This window comes from Podarcis gaigeae, assembly GCF_964106915.1.
Source record: "Podarcis gaigeae genome assembly, chromosome: 11".
Lineage (NCBI taxonomy): Eukaryota > Metazoa > Chordata > Lepidosauria > Squamata > Lacertidae > Podarcis > Podarcis gaigeae.
Window position 1 is genome coordinate 49,952,185 of NC_139687.1, and position 21,496 is coordinate 49,973,680.

The window sequence follows — 21,496 nt, forward strand, 5'->3', positions numbered from 1 at the left end:
ATAAGTCTTATTATAGGTCTCTACCATAAAGTGGACTAATCAGCATCTGAACACGAATAGGAGATACTTGTTTACTGTTGCTGAGATTTTTCTCTGTTCCCCAGGCACTTTCTGCAACACTTAAATCAAGGTTTCTTTATACAAAATGGTTTAGTATTGCAAGTTGCTCTATCAGTCTTTTCAGCTGAAAAGTGGGGTGAAAATTATTTAGATAGAGAGATCTGTCTATCTATCTCAAAAACCTGATGGTAGCTCAGATGGTAGAGCATATGGGTTCAAGCCACATGTTGAGCAAAAGGTTCCTGCATTTCAAGGGGTAGGACTAGATGACCCTTGTGGTCCCTTCCAATTCTGTGATTCTATGATCTATTTAAACTGTGTGTGCAATCCAGCCATATTTTAGATCTGTCATCTTGGGGCTACTGGACTACTACTTAGCCACATTGTGCAGCCCGCTCCTTTCATGGTCCTTGGCCCTGTTACAACAAATTTAATTAATAATAATAACAATAATACAAGGGATAGTTGATGCTGGAGAGCAGCACACTGTAGGATGCAGTTAGGTGAGGCACAAAAGGACTCATTTCTCTGTAAATATCCATGTTAGTTGCACCTACCAGAGTCTTGATGGGTCTGGTGCCTAGGGGACCATATAACATTTGCTTCTTAAAATCTGCACTGGCTCTGAATTCAAATTGTGAATCTTGGAAGTACAAAGCCTTGCAGGGTTATCTGAAGGAATGCTTCTCCCCAAAGCAGAGATGAGTGAGGCTTGTGAAGAGGCACAGGTGTGCCGTGACAAGCTCCCCTCCCGCCTAGTCTCCCAGAACCAGGAGAGGCATGAAGTGGGAGGAGCAAAGGCAGGCATGCAGGTGCAGTCTCTGATTGCTTGGAGGAAAAAACCCCTAGAGAGGAGCAGACATGTGGGGAGGTGGCGACCTTTAATCTTGGCAACTGCTTTATGAGGGCAAGACCTGACACAGATTAGTGCTGTGCTTGACACTCCTGTGTAGATCCTGTCTTGCAAGTATAGGGGTGTACGTGGCTGTGAAATGTTGGGTGTTATGAATGCTTACCATTACATTCCAGAGAAATGGGGGAACCAAATGAATTTTCATTAGATCTGCTAGATCAGGCTTCCTCAACCTCGGCTCTCCAGATGTTTTTGAGACTACAATTCCCATCATCCCTGACCACTGGTCCTGCTAGCTAGGGATCATGGGAATTGTAGGCCAAAAACATCTGGAGGGCCGAGTTTGAGGAAGCCTGTGCTAGATGGTAAAGGGGATAGTCTGTGCAACAAACACCTGTAATGTAAGCTTTTGTGTTATCATTTGCCCCAACTGACAAATGGGAACTAAAAGAATATCAGTCACGGAGTAGTGAGTCATTGCTCCTAGCAGCCCAGGCAGCTGAAGCCAAACAAGATTTTTGCCCTAAATTGCTTGCCACTTTCACTTTATTTCATGTCCTGCCACAGAAGATAAAACGCTTCATTGCAGTAGCTGGCACTTAAAAGAGAGACATAGTGCTTCTTAGGCTTTTATTTTTCTTTCAGATCAGTGGGGCGAAGGATTATGTCAGGCTCAGAATCATCTGTTAATAAGAGCGCTCCTTATTTTTTATCAACTTTGTCATCTGTGTCGGTGCCAGAAAATGGAGATACCATGTTCTCCTGCAAGATATCTGGTAAGCACCCCTGACTTAATACTGAAATGCATGTTTTAATTGAGAAGAGTTGTATATTATTAAAAGAAAAGACCACTTTTCAGAAGAATGACAAATTCATTGTATCAAAATGGCCTTGGGAAATGGCTCAGTAATCAAATTCAAACAACCTGGTGAGCTTTTTACATAGAGTTGTGATTGTGTTTCTTGAGGCACAGTAAATTAGCAGTGCACTGGTCTCTTAAGTATAACCCAACCTCTAGAATCTTTTATCTCTCTTGTCACTTGAAGAAACCCTGTTGCAGGCCTGTATTTAGAGTTCTGCTGAAAAATGGTACGTAACCCAGTTTAATAAACTTCTTATGTTTCCAATATCTGTATGGAGCCTAAAACCATAGTTCAGGTCTAGCAGATGACACAATGGTGACATGGGTCTACATAAAAATTTAAAAGCCACAGGTGGCAGTACTCATTATTTTTTAATGTTAGGGTTGCCATATTTTGAAGAGCAAAAGAGAGGATGCTATGATGACTCTCATTTTAAATACCCCTACTATATGTAGGCTATAGAAGCTTTGATATATTGTTGGGGGAGTGGGCAGGAGAAGAGAAGAGTAAAGCAAGTTTTCAACCACCAGTTATGTCCGTCTCACCCAGAAAGTATAGCCAGAGACATTTTGGCAAATTTAAAAAATCTACCCCGGCAGAATTTTTACCCCAGAAAAAGATGGTGTCCTGGAAAAAGAGGACATATGGCAACTGTATATGATAATACTTTGGTGGCTGGGGAAACCCAGCCAGATGGTTGGGGTAACAACAACAACAACAACAACAACAACAACAACAACAACAATAATAATAATAATAATAATAATAATAATAATGTCAGACTATTTTTTATGAGAATGCTTGTCTGTCCATACCTCATACCAAGCAACAGATTCGTCCCCAACGTTTTCTAGTTGTGCAGTTGCTCAAATATAAGATGTTGCTCCTGCTTATTTAGTCCATAAGCTCCTTACGTTCAGAAACATTTGCTTATCAGTGTGAAATAACAGTTTTCTCCATGTGTTTTAAGGCAACCCAAAACCAGAGGTAACTTGGTATAAGAACGGGCAAGACATCAGTCAACAGAAGAACATTTCTAGCTGTGAAATACTGGAGGATAACCTGACTCAGGTCTTACATCTCTTTAGGTAATTTGTTTCCTCAGCATTTCTTGATTTCTTAACTATGTTCAGGAATGAATCAAAGGCTGCAAATATACGCCTACTGCGGTAGAGCATGCATGTTCATGCAGTCTCGCTAAGTCAGGGCTTAGGATATCATGTAAAGCACCTCACATAGAGATTATTGCTATTATTATTTATTACATTCATATACAACCCTTCATCCGAGAATCACAGGGCAGTTTGTAATATCTCTCTCTCTCTCTCTCTCTCTCTCTCTCTCTCACACACACACACACAAACAACATAATAACATACAAAGCAATCAGGATGGGCCATTAGGAGAGTGGGAAAGCCATCCCTGCCCCATCCCCCTCACAAAAGGCAGCCCTGGGTGTTTTGTGCCCCTAACAATTTTGCACCCAAGGCAACCTCCCTGTGGCTGCCTCACACTACATCACTCTTTGACCACAGTTATCTTGAGCATCGCAGTGTGGTTTTTTTCCTGTTAAGTGACCAACATTTTGTCATTTTGAGATCAAGAATACCTCTCCATTGAGGATATTTCAACTTTCTTAAAAAAAAAAGTTTAAGTATTTAATACCGACATTGTATATTAAAATTTAATATTCGTGTTTTAAAATTCACAGGTGCACAGAGCAACAAGCTGGAGTTTACAAAATTGTGGCCAAGAACTGTTTTGGAACCACTCAGTCTTCAGCTTTTCTTAAAGTGATTTCTGATGACCAATCTGAAGCATATCAAAATGTACTTTCTGAAGAGAATATAGAAACATGCAGAGGAAATGAAGTTACAGTATGTCAGCAGAAAATTTTAGATGATGATATGGAAAACAAAGAAGCTTTAGCAGAAAACCAGTATTCGCTCCATGAATGTGGCTTCTGTTTAGGTTCACCAGAACCTCCAGCACCAGAATTTAGCAATTTATCTACAGAGCAAACGGGAGAAACGTTTTTCCATACAGTGGAATGTGAAACTTGTCCTCCATTGGAAAATCATAGTTCAGGAGACGAAATGGAAGTTAAAAATGCATCCAATCTAAAGGAATATTATCACAGCATTAGGGGCATGTCCAAGCATATGCCTGATCTCTTTATTTATGAGAGCACTAAAGCATCTATGGACTCTACTGAAGGCGAGCTAGATGATGTGGATTTCCAACCAGCAAGTCAAATCACTGATCACACAGACAGCTGCCGCCTTAATGCTGAAGTCTTAGCTGCTTGTCAGACAACTGAATATGCCAAGACACATGAAGAGGGTAGCTTTAGTAAACCTCCGAAAAACAGCACACTGTCTGGGAACCAAACAAGTGTCCCTCTGGGAGATCAGATCTGCCTTTTAGGGGATTCCTCTAAAAATGCCAGCAATAACATTGAGCTCTGCTTGGAGAGAAACTTTATTACAGTTGATGAGTCTTCTGATGATGATTCCCTCGAGTACTTTGAATGTTCTGACGTGATGACAGAGGAGACGTACAAGAACTGGGAAAGCAAGCTGAGATTCCTGTTGGAAAGCGATGATGAGGAAGATGAGTTAATACCGGGGAGTGATTGTGATGGGTGTGCTTACTTCCTTAGTGAAATGCCTCGCCTGTTTCAAGTGTCAGATAACACTGTGCCTATGGAAGCCACCATTGGCTTCTGTGGTCATCAGTCAAAATCCAAAGACGTAGCTGTCAGGAGCGACCTCACTGCTTACAGTCCATCAACCTTGCAAGCAGAAATGACTCTCACTGTTGGGCAACAGCAAAGTAAAACTTCCAGTATGAAAGACAAAGAGAAGTACAAGCTGTCTGCAACTCTCATGGCAATTGAAAATGATTGTCCTAGAATGGAGGAAGAAAACAGTAGCAGCAGTCACTCTGCTGTGGACGTTTCTGTTGCCGGTTCGCAAGGTATAGAAAATGGGATTTCAGCGATGAAGTCTTCCTCTTGTGATTTGAGCAGTTCTTTGGAGACAGCAACCAAACGAGTTGCAGACAAATACTACTCTCGGAAAAACTCGCAACAGTTAGCAAAGGTAAGAAAGAAACCAGCTGAAGGTAAATCCAGAGTTGAAGCCAATCGGATCAAGACATCAAAAGACACTTTAAATTCGTTACATCCTAAAGAGCGGCACACTTCTGAAATTCACACACTTCAGATGGAAAGAAGTTGTTTGGATTCTGCTGCACTGCTTCACCGACAAGGAGAAAGTATTTCAAACCAAGGAAAGCGGGATATAGCAAATGCTTCAAACCACATCAGTTTATTTCATGGTGAAGAAAGAGAGAAAGGAATCCCTTGGGAAAGCAAATGGATTAGTGACCTATCAGAGAAAACCCAAACGTCAAATGAAAATGCCACACTTATGGTAAGGAAAATTACTGTTATCCTTTTGCAAAGAAACTTGTCCAGTGACTTTAATGTACTTCAGTACTACTTGTCTTAACAGAATGTGGATCCTGAAAGTCTTCACCATTCAAGCCGATGTGATTGACAGCTACTGCTGTTAAGGAAATCTGGTTTTGAAAAAGGCCCAGATAAACCATAAGCCATCCTAATTATAGAGAGAGGGCAGGTGTGGGAAGGTCTTGATAATAGTGAACAGCACTAATGGGACTTGTAGACAGCTGGGAAGAGAAATCTGATACTGAATCTGTTCCATGCGCCTTATTCAAGCAGTATCTTTCTCTTTGCTGCTAGCCAAAGTTTCTCAACCCTGTGTGGAGGAGCAAATGGGCAGGTGGAATTCAAAATACTTTGGAGTTAGGAACAACTTCAGAATGGAAGTTGCTGTGCAATTGTGCAATTATCCTAACCCCAAAATGGGCACTGATCTCCTCAAAGTTACCTTACTAGTTATTTACTATACATCTAGCCCGCTGTTCATTTAAACTGGCTCATCATGGCTTACATGGGGTTTCCGGGGTGCTGATCTGGACTATAGTACCTTGGTTCACCATTGTTGCATGCTTAGGTGCTTGAGTCCAGTTTCTGGGGCCATCTAGGAAGCCAGTCTTTGAAAGCAATGTACCAAAGTTAAGGTGGTGCTTCCTGCTGTGGGTGTTTAAACTACCTTTGCCTTACCCATTCCCCTCCCTACCTACCTTGTGCTGGTTTTGCTATTCCACGTCGACTAGCGGCAAGTAGAATGATGACCTTTTCCTGCATCTGAATTTGTAGTTTGTGAGTGATCGGCACTCTGATTCAGAGCACTAGTCATCCACTGTGGTCTCACGACAGCTGGAAAGAAATTGGACCACTTGTCAGGTATAGCACAAGACCTAGATTAAAAAACACACACTCATGCCTCTGCTAATATAACCTTAGAACTACTGACTCACATATCTGACCTGCAATCAGAATTGGAACTCAAGAGAGCACTTCTATAACCATCTTTTGCAGCAGCTGACTAAATCCTGAAATTGTTTCTATGGATGCAGACAATGTTTTGTATGAAAGGCTCAGCATCTGCAGCTGGTTCAAAAGCAATTACTGAGACCTGCCAATCACAAATTGATGATGGAGGAATAGAACAAATACAGAATTAAGGTGAAGTTTGGCACAATCAGCAGGCATTTAATGACATAATGAAGAGACTAAGTCCTGTTACCTCCAGAGTCAGTGGAAATGCCCTTGTGGCAAGGAGTTCCATAGTTCAGCTTTCCTCCAGCTAAGTACCAACATTGGCTTTGGAGATAACGTTCCTTAGTCTCCTCATTTTAGACACAAGCTACTGGTCCAAAGACTTTAAGTGGCGAATGCTTTTTATTTTAGATTTTTCCTCTCAACAACATAACTTAGAAATTACTCCTCTTCTGTAATTTCTTATCTCCTCCTCTTTTCACACCAGGTGTGCTGCCTTGCCCCCGTGGTAGCGGGGCGTGTGTGTGTGATGTCAGCATGCCCATGTCACATTGGCATGCCCACGGCATGCTGGCGTCACTCGCACATGTCGCGGGGGGGTGTGCCTAGAGAACAATATACATCAGGAGGCTTAGTTTGATCAGAATCAAGTTTACACTTCCAGAGTTAATGCTAAATACATTATTTCTTAGCCACCAGAGGGCTGTGAAAATTTGTATCCCGGGCTTTTTAGACTCGTCTACCCATGCACGAACTGAAACCAAAGGGGTGCATTGGTTGCCAGATGTGAAACATACTGGCATTGTTTTCAGCTCTCCTACACCACTCATGGTTTATTTCTCCTTATCAAGCCAGGATTTGTAAGCCAGCAACAAACCATGGTTTAAGGCTGGCTCATGATCCTGGCTTCTTATGGAGAGGCAAGCTACAGTCTCAGGTTCAGTCGTCACGGGAAACCAAATTTACTGTACTTTTCTGTGTATAAGAAAATCTGGGGTCATCTTATACATGGGAAGTGCAGAGGGGGGTTGTGTGATTGGTTGAATCAGGAGCTTATCAGCAGTGATTTGGTGGGTGATTGGTTGCTGCATCAAGGGCTGGTTTGGATAGGCTGCCACTGTGTCCGATTGCCGGCTGCTGTAGGCGAGTGGGCAGACACTAGTGCGGGTGAGTGATATTTAGCAATCCCCCCCCAATAAAGTTCAACAACTCTGGGCCATCTCCCCCCATTTTCTAAAATTGGAGTCCCCCAAATAGGGGCCATGTTATACTCGGAAAAATGTGGCAATTGTTATTTCATGATTTGGTTTTCCTGCCCATGCCATAGGAGGAGTGAAGTGGGAATGACTGACAGCATGCACTAGCTCATACCTGAAAAACTTCAATAAGGCAGCAACCCCGTCTTACTTGGGAAGTGTTAACAAAGCCATTGTGGATCTAGTACAATGAGACCCCCAGGTATAACAACAACAACAGTTGTATAACAGTCAGGAACTGATATCTCTTTGTTCCCTCCCACAGCTGCTTAGTTAAACTTTACCATTTTTAAAAACAAACTATACTTTAATGTGAATGTCCACATTGCTCAAAAGTTCTCTGTTTCTGTCCGTCTCCGCTCCTGCTGTGCTACTGTCAAAAGCCTGGCTTGTTGTGTCAGCTGAACATGGGCTTGTGGTTTGATTTCCCAAAACAAACTGTGTGTGATAAACCAAGAACAATTATTGGCTACTGATTGTGCTTTCTTTGGTAGCATAATCTTGGAAGACATGGCAAACCAAGGGAGGAGCATTCCTGGAACTTTGAGGAGTATGCAGGAGCATATTTTAAACTATGACTTAATGTGATGTGCAACCTGGGTCATTGTTTGGAATATCCTTACTATATGGCTCACTGGCAAAGAAACAGAGGACAAAATAAACAGTGTCAACTTGTTGAAGAGACAGAAACAAACTTTCAGCTTCCACATGGCTTTCATCAGGCCACAAAAAATGCAGCCTTTTTAATATCTCCATTTGTGCACTGCACAGATGTAATTCACAAATTTCTGTCTTTTTGTTAAAATCAAAAGATGCAACTGTAAGCTCTAAAAATACAGTCTGAAACATGCAGCCCACTGTAAATCCCATAAAACTGCAGCTAAAAACAGAAATGCTTTTGAATGCTTAAGAGCACTTCACATGTTCACAGATCCTAAAAGCCAATGGTGCTAGCTTTAAGTAAGTCATTGGATAGCGCTTCTGAAACTAGCATGCTTCAGAATCATAACATATTTGCATTGCTGGGAGAGCATCAACCATATACCCACTCTATGTCGCCAGTTCAGAGTAATGTTAATGACAGGCCTAACATGACAAAGTGCCATTTCTCAAACTTGCCAAAGGTCATTGGTGTCACTGAAATGCAGAGGGAACTGGCTATTGGACAAGTTTCTGGGACACAACAAAACACCCACATAGGCTATTTGTGTACCATAACTTTTTATAATAAGTGTTAGTCCATTTATGTTCCCTGAGAATTCATCTGTGTTTGCATGTAGGCACAGCTTCAAAAGGCATAATACCAAAGCAAATTTCCATGTATAAGATGCCCCCATGTATAAGACGACCCCTATTTTTTTTAACCCAAAATTAAGAAAGTAAGTTGTTTAGCTTTGGGGGGGGGTCAGTTCCAGCAATCGCTCACCCGCCTGCCCGCCACTGCCGATCGCTTGCCACAGCCACCGCACACCTCGCTGCAGCTGCCAATTGTCTGCCCGCTTGCCGCCACCAACAGCCCATCCGCCCACTTGCCACAGCCACCAGTCGCTTGCCCAATTGCTGCAGCCACAGCCAATTGCTAGCAGGCCTTGCTGCAGCCACTAATCACCTGTCCAATCGCTGCTGCCAATCTCCTACTTGCTGCTGCCATTAATCACATAATCACATGCCCCCCCCCTCTGCATTCACTATCCGTGTATAAGACGACACCCATTTTTTGCCTTTTTTATAGCAAAAAACATTGTCTTATACACAGAAAAATACGGTAAACTGAATATCTTTTTTGAAGTTTTTTCCAAGACTTTGTCCCAAGGAAATGGTGCGTACAGCTATACTTGCAAATAAAGATCATAGTATCATAGAATTGTAGATACTGCCTTTCTGTCTCTCCCTCTCTCTTTAATAAGGCAACATTTCCTGCTTTATTGAAAAAGCAACCATTGTTAGAAAAACTGCTCAAAGGAGGGTGGGGAAGTAGTTTGGGGATGTCACAAGCACCAGCCAATCAGTGCTGTGCACAGCCTTATTGGTTACAAATGGGAAAGAAACAGGCTTTTCCTGAGCTTTACGCTTTAGAAGAAGACTGCACATCTGACTAAACCATCATGTGGATGCATTTCCACAGCCAGCTCATTGTTATGTACCTCTAATTTGAAAACTGAAGCCTTTGATATTATAATATAGGCCATCACAAGCATTATTAAGACATGTAAGGTCGCATGGGGGAGGCAGTGGGGATGAACACACTGGCTTTCCCCCCTCTGTGTCCACTTTTGTTGCCTTACATGAGTTTACAGTCTCTTACATCCATTGAGACTTCCTGCTCATTTTGATTTGAAGAACTTGTCCTCACTGCCCCTCTGTGGTAGCTTACACATTTTAATAATGCCTGAATTTAGTGTACCAAGTGTACCCATTGCAAATGTCTGGACAGGGCTTTAGTGTACCAAGGTATTTAAAAGCGGGTCACTTTTGTCATTTTTAGGACCAAATCAGACACCTTTGTCATCCCAGTTATATACATCACATGATTCAGAAGCATGCTTAAAATGCCTTATAATGTTGCAGAATATACCAGATCAATTTTTGGATTGCATAGAGCTGTGCACTTGAGAGCTGTTCCTTGAGATCCCATGTGACTTGCAAATGATTTTGGAGTGCACCTCGGGTCATATGCTGGTTCACTGTGTAGTTTTAAAAACATCACAGTCCCCAACCAATGGATTTAGTTCCTCTTGTCCTCAGGTTGGCCCCAGTTGCTTTCTGATGATTGCATTTATCGCTTGCCAAGGTAATCAATGGGTTAACACCATACCATGAAGGCTGGGTCTCATTTGGATTGGTTGAATGGGAGGCAAGAAGTCCAACAGCCAGAGCTGATTGCAGACGGAATCAGGGCTAGTAGTAGACAAAGCCAACTAATTCTGGTTCCATCCCCATCCTTTTGTTGAATTCCACAAAAGCAACACTGAGAATAAGGGGGTGGGGAGAGAAGGAGGCTGATGGCCACAGCCAGGACCACCCCTGGTTGTAAGGAAGGAGGCAGGGAGCTGGAGGCTGGCTGAGGGCAGACTGTGTTTGGTGGGACTGTGCCCCACTTGCCCAAATGGACCAGCCTTCTCCACTGATTTCACAGGTACAGTGGTACCTTGGGTTACAAATGATTCGGGTTACACACACTTCGGGATACAGACTCCGCTAACCCGAAAGTAGTACCTCGGGTTAAGAACTTTACCTCAGGATGAGAACAGAAATTGGGCAGCGGCGGCGTGGTGGCAGCGGGAGGCCCCATTCGCTAAAGTGGTATCTCAGGTTAAGAACGGTTTCAGGTTAATGGACCTCCGGAACGAATTAAGTATGTAGCCAGAGATACCACTGTATCTCAAGAAAAGCTTGTACAGTGGCCTTATTTTTCTAGGGGATTGAGGAAAACATCAAAGATTTTTTGATTAACCCCTTGGGGGGAGGAATTGAGATTGAACCAAGTTAAGGACTGACAGACTGTCTCCAATATAACTAACCAAATAAGGCAGCCTTCAGTAATTCACTAGGACCCTGTGAAGACCGGAGTGAGAAGAGGGTTAGATGAGGACAAGGGAGGAAGAAGAATTTTAATTATGAAAGAAAGTGGGATAGATGTTAAGTTAGAAGCCAGGGCAGCTGTCTTCAAGGAATCAAATACATCATTTTGAGCAACTGAACAAACAGCTGTCAGACGGAACATTCATAAAGAATTTTATTATTGCTTTATTAATCCCAGAATCTTTTATCAAGAATTTTACTATGCAAGGCTTTACATTATTATTGAATGAATGAATGAATTAAATTTGTATACTGCCCTATACCTGCAGGTCTCAGGGCGGTTCAGAGGATAAAACCACAATATAAAACCACAAAATACATACTCAAGAGAAAAGCAAGAACAAGAACACCCCCCCATAAAGCATAGCATTTGTTATTGTTAGGCTAGTCATGCTGCGTTCTTCAACCTGTTGCAAGCTCATTTTGACTGCTTTCAGACATCCTTTGAGGTGCTATTCCTGTCCAGATACAGCTGGTCTCTGCAGGTCACAATGTGAGAGAGTTGCAAGGAAGCGAAAAGGATGAACACACACACACCTTTTTCTCACTGAAAAGGATATCCATCCCACTCTCTATTCTGCTTCACTCAAAAGTGGTTTTGATCATTTGTTTGAGATAATCTCATGTTGGGTATATGCCCAGCTTCCACAAGTGTGCCAAGCAATAGATATTGAGAACTGCTCTTTTAAGGAAATGAAATAATGAGTGGAACAAGGCTATGTCACATGTTCACACAGTCAGAAATGGTTATTCTGTGGTAGAAGAAGTAGGTGTGTGTCCTGTTTTATAGAGAACAATTTTCTACTGAAAGACTCATCTGTTTGAATGACTACCTGATTCAAGGGACAGGATATTAAACCTTCATTCATTCCACACCAACTGCTTGAGACAGCTTTCTCCCCCCTTCCACCCACATGCAATGAAATAGATCAAACTCTGAAGTAAGTTTAAAATAGCTTTACTTACTTAATCCAAGATCACACTCATGTATTATCCTTTATGTATTATCCAATATAATCTTAATATATCGTAGCTTTATTTCTCATTCAGATTTAAGCAATTGTAAAAAAAAAAAAATCTCTCTGCCAAAATGTACTTTGCACTTTCTGCCCACCATCCCCATGCCCAGCCCCATATGTATATTTTTCTGGTGTCACCCCTGATTTTTCACACTTACTGATTTTCATAATGTGGAATGAAGGCTGGAGATCAAGATCATACCAAACACCAGCCCCTTGGGGACCCGCAGAGCTCATAGAGTCAGGTCTCTTCTGGTTTCTCCTGCCTTTCACACTTAGTGCCACTCAAGCAAGCTCTTGAATTATTTAAAAAATGTTTCTCGTCCATCTCCCTAGAGGAGCTGAAATAAATACAGATATTGATTTATTGTAGCTAATCCAGGACAGGTGTCCCATTAGAAGCAGCGTTTTATTTTAAGGAGCATTTAAGCTACAGGGGTTTGGCTGACACTGGACAAGGGTGAAAACCGGGGATGGGTGTGAAAGCGGCAAGAGTGGGCCTTTGCTCTATATACAGTTGCCAATCCCTAGGGTGAAGCTTTCACCTTCCCCTCTCACATGGACACCCCTGAGGCCTGAGTTTCTACCTTATCTCTGATCTGGATGAAGTGTCATTTGTAATCGCAGCTGTCTGCACTTTGCATCAGTCTGTCAGGCATCACTGAACCCAGTTGCAGCAAGGATGGATAGATCTGAACTAAGGAGACATGAGTTCAAATCTCATTTCGGTTGCAAAGCACACCATGTAGCGTCCATCTTTTACTCTTCAGATTTGGAGCATTTTTTGAAATGCAAGCAAGCCAGACTTTAAAATAATGCCAAAATATTGGTGGTGCTTGCTTGGAGAAGTGTGTGTGTGTGTATTCTGAACAGCGGAAAACCAGGAGAAAAATGATTAAGCACCCCCTTCCTTGACACTGAATTTTCCACTTCCTGAAGCAGCACTGGACCACACAACCTGTAGTTTTGCCCATGAGATTCTATGCTTCCTTTCACTCCATTTTCACAATAAAAAGGTAAAGGGACCCCTGACTGTTAGGTCCAGTCGTGACCGACTCTGGGGTTGCGACGCTCATCTCGCTTTACTGGCCGAGGGAGCCGGCGTAGAGCTTCCGGCTCATGTGGCCAGCATGACTAAGCAGCTTCTGGCGAACCAGAGCAGCGCAAGGAAACACCGTTTACCTTCCCGCCGGAGAGGTATCTATCTACTTGCACTTTGACGTGCTTTCGAACTGCTAAGTTGGCAGGAGCAGGGACCGAGCAACGGGAGTTCACCCCGTCGCAGGGATTCGAACCGCCAACCTTCTGATCGGCAAGTCCTAGGCTCTGTTTAACCCACAGCGTCACCTGCGCCCCTCATTTTCACAGTAGTGATAAAAAGAAATCAAGGAAAGGTTGTTGCTGCTGCAAAGAACTTCTTGGCTGTGCTTCACTTTGTGTGTGCTTCACATTGAGTGTATCTTTGAACCTGCTTGTTTCTCCCTCGGTCTCTTATGACTTGGTCTCCCCAGACCATTTCCAAGTCTTTCCCAGGTTCTTGTTGGACTTGCATCCTGCCTGGTCGCTATTGCTTTTCCCTTGCTTGTTTGCCCTAACTTTTTCTGCCCTTGCTGAAGCATACAGCTTCAGTCATAGAATCAAAGAATTGGGAGGGAGCCTGGAAGGCATCTAGTCAAAGCATCCTTCTCAGTGCATGACCTGCAGTACAGAATGCAACTGCATGAACTCTGAGAATGGCCTCCCATTCTCTGCTTAAATACCCCTAGAGATGGAGATCCCGTCATCTCTTGAGGCAGTTTGTTCCACTGTCAAACAGCTCTTAACATTAAAAAAATCCTAATAAGGTTCAGTTGAAATTCACTTCCTTGCAGTTCCCCCACGTACAGTCATACGTCATGTTACGTCTGCTTCATGCTACGTTCTTTCAGGTTACATCCCACAGCGACCCGAAAGTACCGGAAAGGGTTACTTCCGGGTTTCACCGCTCGCGCCTGCACAGATGCACAAAATGACGTCATACGCAGAAGCGGTGAATCGCAACTCGCACGTGCGTAGACGCACCGCTGCGGGTTGCATTCCTTTCATGTTGTGAACGGGCCTCCAGAACGGATCCCGTTCACAACCAGAGGTACCATGGAGAACAAATCTGCTCCATTTTCTATGTGATAGCCCTTCAGATATTTGAAGACAACTACAACATCCCCCTTAATATTTTCTTCTCCAGACTAAACATACCCAGTGTTTTCAACCACTCCTATTTGGACTTGGTTTCTGGACCCTGCCCCCGTCTTGGTTGGTCGCCTTCCTCTAGACATGCTCCAGTTGGTTGATTCTCTTCTTAAAATGTTACTGTCTGCTGTGATTGCGATGCTTCTACCTTCTGACTTGGCCCCTCTGATGCAGCAGAAAGCAGTGGTAGTGGGCGTTGGGTTACATTGCATTAAATGGTCTTAGAAATATAATAAGGGGAAGGACGGGAAGGGGCTAGACCAAATGTCTGACTTGTTCAGTATTCAGTTTCAGTTTCCAACAGAGACCAACCAGATGTTCCTTGGAAGGGCATGAAGGCAACAGCTCTCCCCAGTTGTTTAACCCCAACATTTGGTATTCACATGTACACTGCTTCTTGGCACTGGGGATTCTATTGAAGTATTATGGCTATAGAACCATAACTTTATATCATTGGGTTTTTTTAAGTCTGTCTAAATTTGTTGCCATCACCATGTACTGTGATTAGTGAATTTCACCAGTTAATTATGGATTGTGGGAAACAGTCTTTCATGAACCTACTGCTGCCCATCAATCTAACTGGGTTACCACACGTTCCAGAGTTATAAGAGAAGGTATAAAAAAGAATAATGGTGGCGGTGCTTGCCTTTGAAGTCTTAAATTGTCTGAAACCCAAGTAACATTCTTTAAAATAAGCCCGCCTGCACAGTACAATAATCTTCAGATATCTTCATTTTAGTAACTCTGCCATCTCAGGTGATAATGGGGAAAGAGTCTTCACGGCGATGGTGTCCTGCTTTTGCAAAGCTCTCATCAGAATGACCCACGCCAAAGGCATTTTAATTGTCATTTTATGTATGCTGCTTTTTATTGCTTTTATCAGCTTTTTTGTTTCTTTGGTTCTAATACAGTGGTACCTCGGGTTAAGTACATAATTCGTTCTGGAGGTCTGTTCTTAACCTGAAACTGTTCTTAACCTGAAGCACCACTTTAGCTAATGGGGCCTCCCACTGCCACCACGCCGCTGGAGCACGATTTCTGTTCTCATCCTGAAGCAAGTTTCTTAACCCAAGGTAATATTTCTGGGTTAGCGGAGTCTGTAACCTGAAGCGTATGTAACTTGAAGCGTATGTAACCCGAGGTACCACTGTATTTTGTTTTATTTGTAAGCCACCCAGAAAATATATATTTTTTAATTGAAGAAAAAAATAAGTACTGCTTCTTCCGTACAGACAGCAGCTCTTCCAAGCCTTCCGGCAGAGATTTTTCACAGTCTGTCTACTTGCAATCTTTCTTCATCTGCAAATCATACACTCTGCCACCAAACCAAGGACTCTTGCATTACCCTTTTGTCAGGCAGCTGGGAAGCCAGCTGTTCTCTCTAGCGCCAACTCCTTCCAGCTATGGAAATGGGAATTTCCATATGGCTATGTCATAAGAAGTTAATTCTGTTTACCTTCTTTCCCCATGGCTAATGTACTTTCTGCAACCTGCTGTCCTTCCACACCCTTGATGTGTAAGTTATACCAACTTACCAGCATGTATCACATACTGCTATTCACGTCACTCCTGAATTTGGGCCATCGTGCAGTGTGCTCATTTATATTTGGATATTACATCTGATATTTCAAGCTACCATAGGAAAATAATGCCACTCAGTTCACATTTACTGCTTATAACCATGGGTCATCACAGTGCAGAGCAGGGGAGAGGGACACGAAACAGCAAATGTGATGATAAATAAAATAAAATCAAGCATAAATCAATAAAAAGCAACTTTATCGAAGCCTTGCAGTTGGATCAATGAGTAGAATAACTTATAAATCCAGTTGAATCCCATTATACCAATTTCCAGTTTCAGTTTTAGTAAGTAACCATTAACCATACAAAAATAAAAACAAAACTATCAAAATAATCAAACTTCTCCAACAGTATCTTCCACATTTGCCTTAGAAAGTATGGTTTGCTCCTTTGGCTTGTCACTAAGAAATCAGGAACTCTTTTCCCCCCAAAAGCAAAATATATGAATAAAAATCTATCTTCTGACACACAAATCAGTTGCTACTTTCATTTTCTTTTTTTAGCAGATCAGTGATATATTTTCTCCAATATCTTGTGCCAATGAACAGTTAAACTGATAATAGGCAAGTCCTTGACCTCATCCAACCCACTGTAGCAGATATAGGAAGAGCTTTTTTTCTAGAAAAATAGGTGCTGGTACTCACCATGAAGTTGTTACAGAAAGTGCCACACTTTTTAACAACAAGAAAAAGAGATGCCAGTACTGTGTACGCTTGAGTACCCCCCCAAAAAAGCACTGGATATAGTACCTTGAAGGTCAATCTACCTTCAAGAAATGTAGAAGGCATTAATTGGAACGTAGCAAGAGTGAGGTCCCTCCTGAGATGACTCTTACCAATTTTAAATGAGTAGTTCTCGCGGCAGAAAATAACGTGGTGTGTTGAAAATTAAGACAGAAGTGAATAGTTGAGCCAAGCAATTCCTTGAATACTGAGGGAGATATCTCTGCCTCATAAATCAGGGGTAGGCAACCTAAGGCCCAGGGGCCGGATGCAGCCCAATCTACTTCTTAATCTGGCCTGCAGATGGTCCAGGAATCAGCGTGTTTTTACATGAGTAGAATGTGTCCTTTTATTAAAAATGGATCTCTGTGTTATTTGTGGGGCCTGCCTGGTGTTTTTACATGAGGAGAATGTGTGCTTTAATTTAAAATGCATCTCTGAGTTATTTGTGGGGCATAGGAATTTGTTCATTCCCCTCCCCCCCCCCAAAAAAAATATAGTCCGGCCCCCCACAAGGTCTGAGGGACAGTGGACCAGCCCACGGCTGGAAAAAGTTGCTGACCCCTGCTCATAAATCTTAAGGGAGCAAGCTACTGAAATGTGTGAAATGTGAGAAAGAGAGAGCTTACACTAAACTGTGGTTTCACAATACATGCAAACCAGACCAACCTCTAAACTGAATCAATGCCTAGATTAATCTAGTAGATTAATTAATCTACTAGATTAATAAATAACAAGATAAAAGTACAATATTTCTTTATCTGCCTGTCACAATCATACAACAAAAACAAATAGAAGCAGTAAAAACCCTACACAAATCTGGAGCAGCGTCCCTAAGGCGGTTGGATGGTGCCTTGAACGCCTCCTTCCAGCAACTCCTGCAGCCAAGCTGGTGCCAAACATACTGCTCTGCTCTCCTTTGGACCACATCAAAGAGGCTGAGAGAGGGGTCCTGACGTCTGGGCAGCCCAGGATCTCCATACACACTGCCTGGGCTTTCTGCACCAGGGAGGTCACTTAGGTGCTGCTAACACAGAGATTTTATGTCACACACACACACCTGGAAGCTCACTCCATTGTCTCTTGAGACATTTGGATGCCAGGAACAAAATATTTATTTATATATTTATCTTGCTGAATGTTTATGCTGTCTTGATGATGCTTGGCACTGCTTTTGCTTTTGCTCCTGGCTGTAGCTTTTTGGCACAATTTTGTTCTTCACCCTCACTGTCCAAGGCTCATTTGCCCCTGCTGCCTTTTAATCAGATTACCACCACCCTTCATGATTTTATTTGTGGGTGTCCATGACATCACTACAGCAGATGTTGCACTGTGACATCACTGACAAAATCGTAGGGAACAAAAAAATCACAGTGCAACTTAAAGGGCAGTAAGAGAGGCTAGTTCACATATCCTGAATATTAGAGAGCTAAATTCCACAACCATGGCATAATATTCTTTCAGAAAATCCTATCAGCTAATCTCTTCCCGTGCCCCTTTTCTTATTTTGATGAGATGAAGATGTTATTAGACTGAGTAATTCAGTTTCCCAATAGATCAGTCTCCCAGATTAACTCAGTGTGTTTTCAACAGGCTGTCCTCAATGTTGGGAAAAAGTCATACTGCAAGCATGTTCAATTCAGAAGGCACATTTCAAGTGTGATTAAGCTGTAACAGGATAGGCTGTTTTCCTCTGGACTCTGAGCAAAAGCACAAATCCCTTTTGATTCATTCTCAGCAGAGGAGATTGCTTAGTGATAACTGGCTAGGAGGAGTAGGACTATACAGATTAGTTTCTGAATATACAGATGTAGCAGCATGGACATTCTTTCTGGTGGACAAAGAGGCAAATAAGGAGAGATTTAAACCTATTCAAACTAAGAATGTTCATATAAATAACTCTGGTTTCATCTGAGCTAGAAAGGCTCAATATAACAAGATTTTTTCGCTTTCCTTCACTAGGCAGAGATTCCTACAGTCATAGGCATGATTGAACTGCAACAGTAACAGAATTTACGAAAAAATAAAAAGAAACATTTAGTTCTGACTTCACTATCAGCTGTGGAGAACCTTAATTTCACTCCTTGATTAGACCAAGATTAGACCAAATCCACAAGTTTGAGAATGGCAGAACAGAATTTCCCATATCTTCTAATAGGAGGCTGCCCTTCAGTTTCAATAATATCCTCAGAGGCAAAGACAGGTAACTCGCTTCTTACACAAGGGCCAATGTTTAGATGCAAAAATGCTGAAAGCCAGGCAGCCCTAGAACCACCCCTCTTACAAGGAGTAAGGCTGCTTGTCCACAGAGGCACCAACATGCTAGGGCAATGGGGGGAGGGTGACGTTGCATGCACAACACCAGGGTGTTGGGAGGAGCCAGGGGGTGGAGACAAATGTGGCAGCAGGGTGGCTTCAATGGCCGGTAGCTCCTGCTGCTGCTGCTACCACCACCAGCAAGGGGCTTCTTCAACCCTTCTTCCCTTCCGTGCCAGGAGGAGAAGGAGCTGGCCACTGAAGCCGTGCTGTGCTCAGCTCTGTGCTTGGCCTTCTCCACCCCCTGATTTTTTTGGAGGTTGGAGGGCTCAGTTCCCAGGAGTTGGCACCCCTGCTTGCCCAGCTCTGGGAGGAAGAGCAAGGGCTCTGGGATCCCACCAGAGCCCTTGCAGTTACTTCCCAAAGCTGAAGAAGCCCGTGATTGCAGGTGTGGTAGGGGGCAGGAAGAAAAGCAAATGGAGGGTGTGTTTCCTCCATCCCCCCCCTTTTTAGCCACCCCATCTACACATAACTGCGATCGCACAAGTATAAGGATAAGGTGCAAGCTACCTGTATAGAAAAACGCCTTGCGAGTTAAGGCATTGTATTTGCGATGATAAACTGGTGGAGCGTCTTCTCCACCATTTATTTGACTTCCCCAAATAAAGGTATGCCAGAGCTAAATATTTCACACTCAGCCCTTTTAGACTCTGGCCTATTTAGTATAAAATTGCGCACTTGCTAGATGGTGGAAATCTGGCCTAACTGCTAAAGAGGCTTGTTTTTGTAAATGCCACAGCTAGACACGATGAAAGAGATTTTGAAAATAATACAGTTGATTGTACAGTGACCCAAAATGCTGCCTTTTCCCTTTGAATTTCCTCTTTAATGATGCAGTGTATCCTCACTTTCCTGATGGTCTGCTTTTGTTCAGAGATCCTGCTAGCCAGCCATTCCTTCCTTCAAGATGCCACAACCTGTAAGGAGTCCAAGTAGTGCATTCCAGTTCCCAGTTTCCTTTTACAATTGGCAGTAAATATTCCATGCCTGCTGGGCATCTTCAGTCCCTTTTTCAATTGATGGGGTTGGGAGTTGCCCTCTTTATGCTGAAGATTTTTTGCACTTCTACAAACCTCAGGATTGCCTTGAATCTGTTCATACTCTTGCTTCTCAGGGCCATTTGTCAACATTTACCACCTGTGTTCAGGGATGGATATTTTACTATTTCTTTATCATAGCTTTGACAATAACATTGATGAATAATAATGACAGGAATTACGTAACTCAGTTATATAACTGAGGGCAGGGGAGAAGCATGTTCTTGACACCATGGGAAGCAGGTAGGTGGATGAGCATGTATGGTTTCTGCTGACCACATCCTTTCTGCTTAATCAGGAACTGCTGCTCTTCATCTGAACCATGATGGCATCAAAACCTCAGCCTTCTGAAGGCATTGTCTCTACATTTTGAAACTTTGCTGACTGAAACTATGATACTTAGCATTTTTTAAAGTAATATAGGTAGACACTGCCAGAAGCACAGAGCTCAGCATATATTATAGAAGATATTACCAATCTGCTGTTTGATCTAGCAGTTCTGCTAACTTGGAGACAGCTGTCCCTTTTCATTTTTCACACTACCACCTCATGTGGTATAGGGTAGACCGATCATATGATGTTAGCAAAATCCCAGCAAGTATTTTAGTAAAAGGTTAGGCACAATTTAGGCAGAGGGTGTACCAAGCAACAAGAAACGGAGCTGACATTTTCAGAAGGCTAATCTTAAAAATTGAAATGGTGACTGTCAATGCAAAAGGTGTCAGAGGAGCACTTGACTTGCAGTGCAATCCTATATGTTCCTGCTCAGAAGTAAGCCCAATTTAAGTTAGTGAGAATTGCTCTCACGTAAGAGTGCATAAAGTTACATCCTAAATTTTACTGAATTTAAAGTCTTCAAAATAAGCTTATGTTCACTGAATGCCAGTGAAGTAATATACTAAAATATATTTTAGTGGGTAATACTGAGGTTTGGGAACGTGTATTGCTACCAGAGGAATAGAATCATCATCACTGCAGTAAATCAAAGTCTAGATTACAGGTTTCCAAATCCTCTTAATTTGATTAAAAATAATCATCTTTATGAAGGGACGCATGTGGCGCTGTGTGTTAAACCACAGAGCCTAGGACTTGCTGATCAGAAGGTTGGCGGTTCGAATCCCCGTGAAGGGGTGCGCTCCCGTTGCTCGGTCCCTGCTCCTGCCAACCTAGCAGTTCGAAAGCACGTCAAAGTGCAAGTAGATAAATAGGTACTGCTCCGGCAGGAAGGTAAACGGTGTTTCCGTGCGCTGCTCTGGTTCACCAGAAGCGGCTTAGTCATGCTGGCCACATGACCTGGAAGCTGTACGCTGGCTCCCTCGGTCAATAAAACGAGATGAGCGCCACAACCCCAGAGTCGGTCACGACTGGACCTAATGGTCATGGGCTCCTTTACATTTAATAATCTTTATCAATTGATCCATGATTTTATAACTGTTTGAAAAAAGTTTTAAAAGCTGTTCCTCTCTTGACTGGAGTTTAATAGCCAGGGGTCCCTTCTGGTAAGAGTTATAAGTCAATCAACTAAGAACTAAGACTGGTTTGCTGA

General features: G+C 42.7%; 1 protein-coding gene across 4 annotated transcripts in view; it reads left to right on the forward strand.

The window, feature by feature from the left end:
* The window catches only part of ALPK2 (alpha kinase 2), a 65,665-nt gene that overhangs the window by 15,125 nt on the left and 29,044 nt on the right, over positions 1 to 21,496 (forward strand). For 2 of the 4 annotated variants that reach the window (XM_083702799.1, XM_083702801.1), the window contains 3 exons: positions 1,564 to 1,689; positions 2,747 to 2,864; positions 3,488 to 5,213. In XM_083702799.1, the coding sequence (XP_083558925.1) occupies positions 1,564 to 1,689; positions 2,747 to 2,864; positions 3,488 to 5,213 (1,970 nt within the window). Of the gene's footprint in view, positions 1 to 1,558; positions 1,690 to 2,746; positions 2,865 to 3,487; positions 5,214 to 21,496 lie in introns of all 4 variants that reach the window. The other 2 variants (XM_083702798.1, XM_083702800.1) reach the window with 1 other exon arrangement.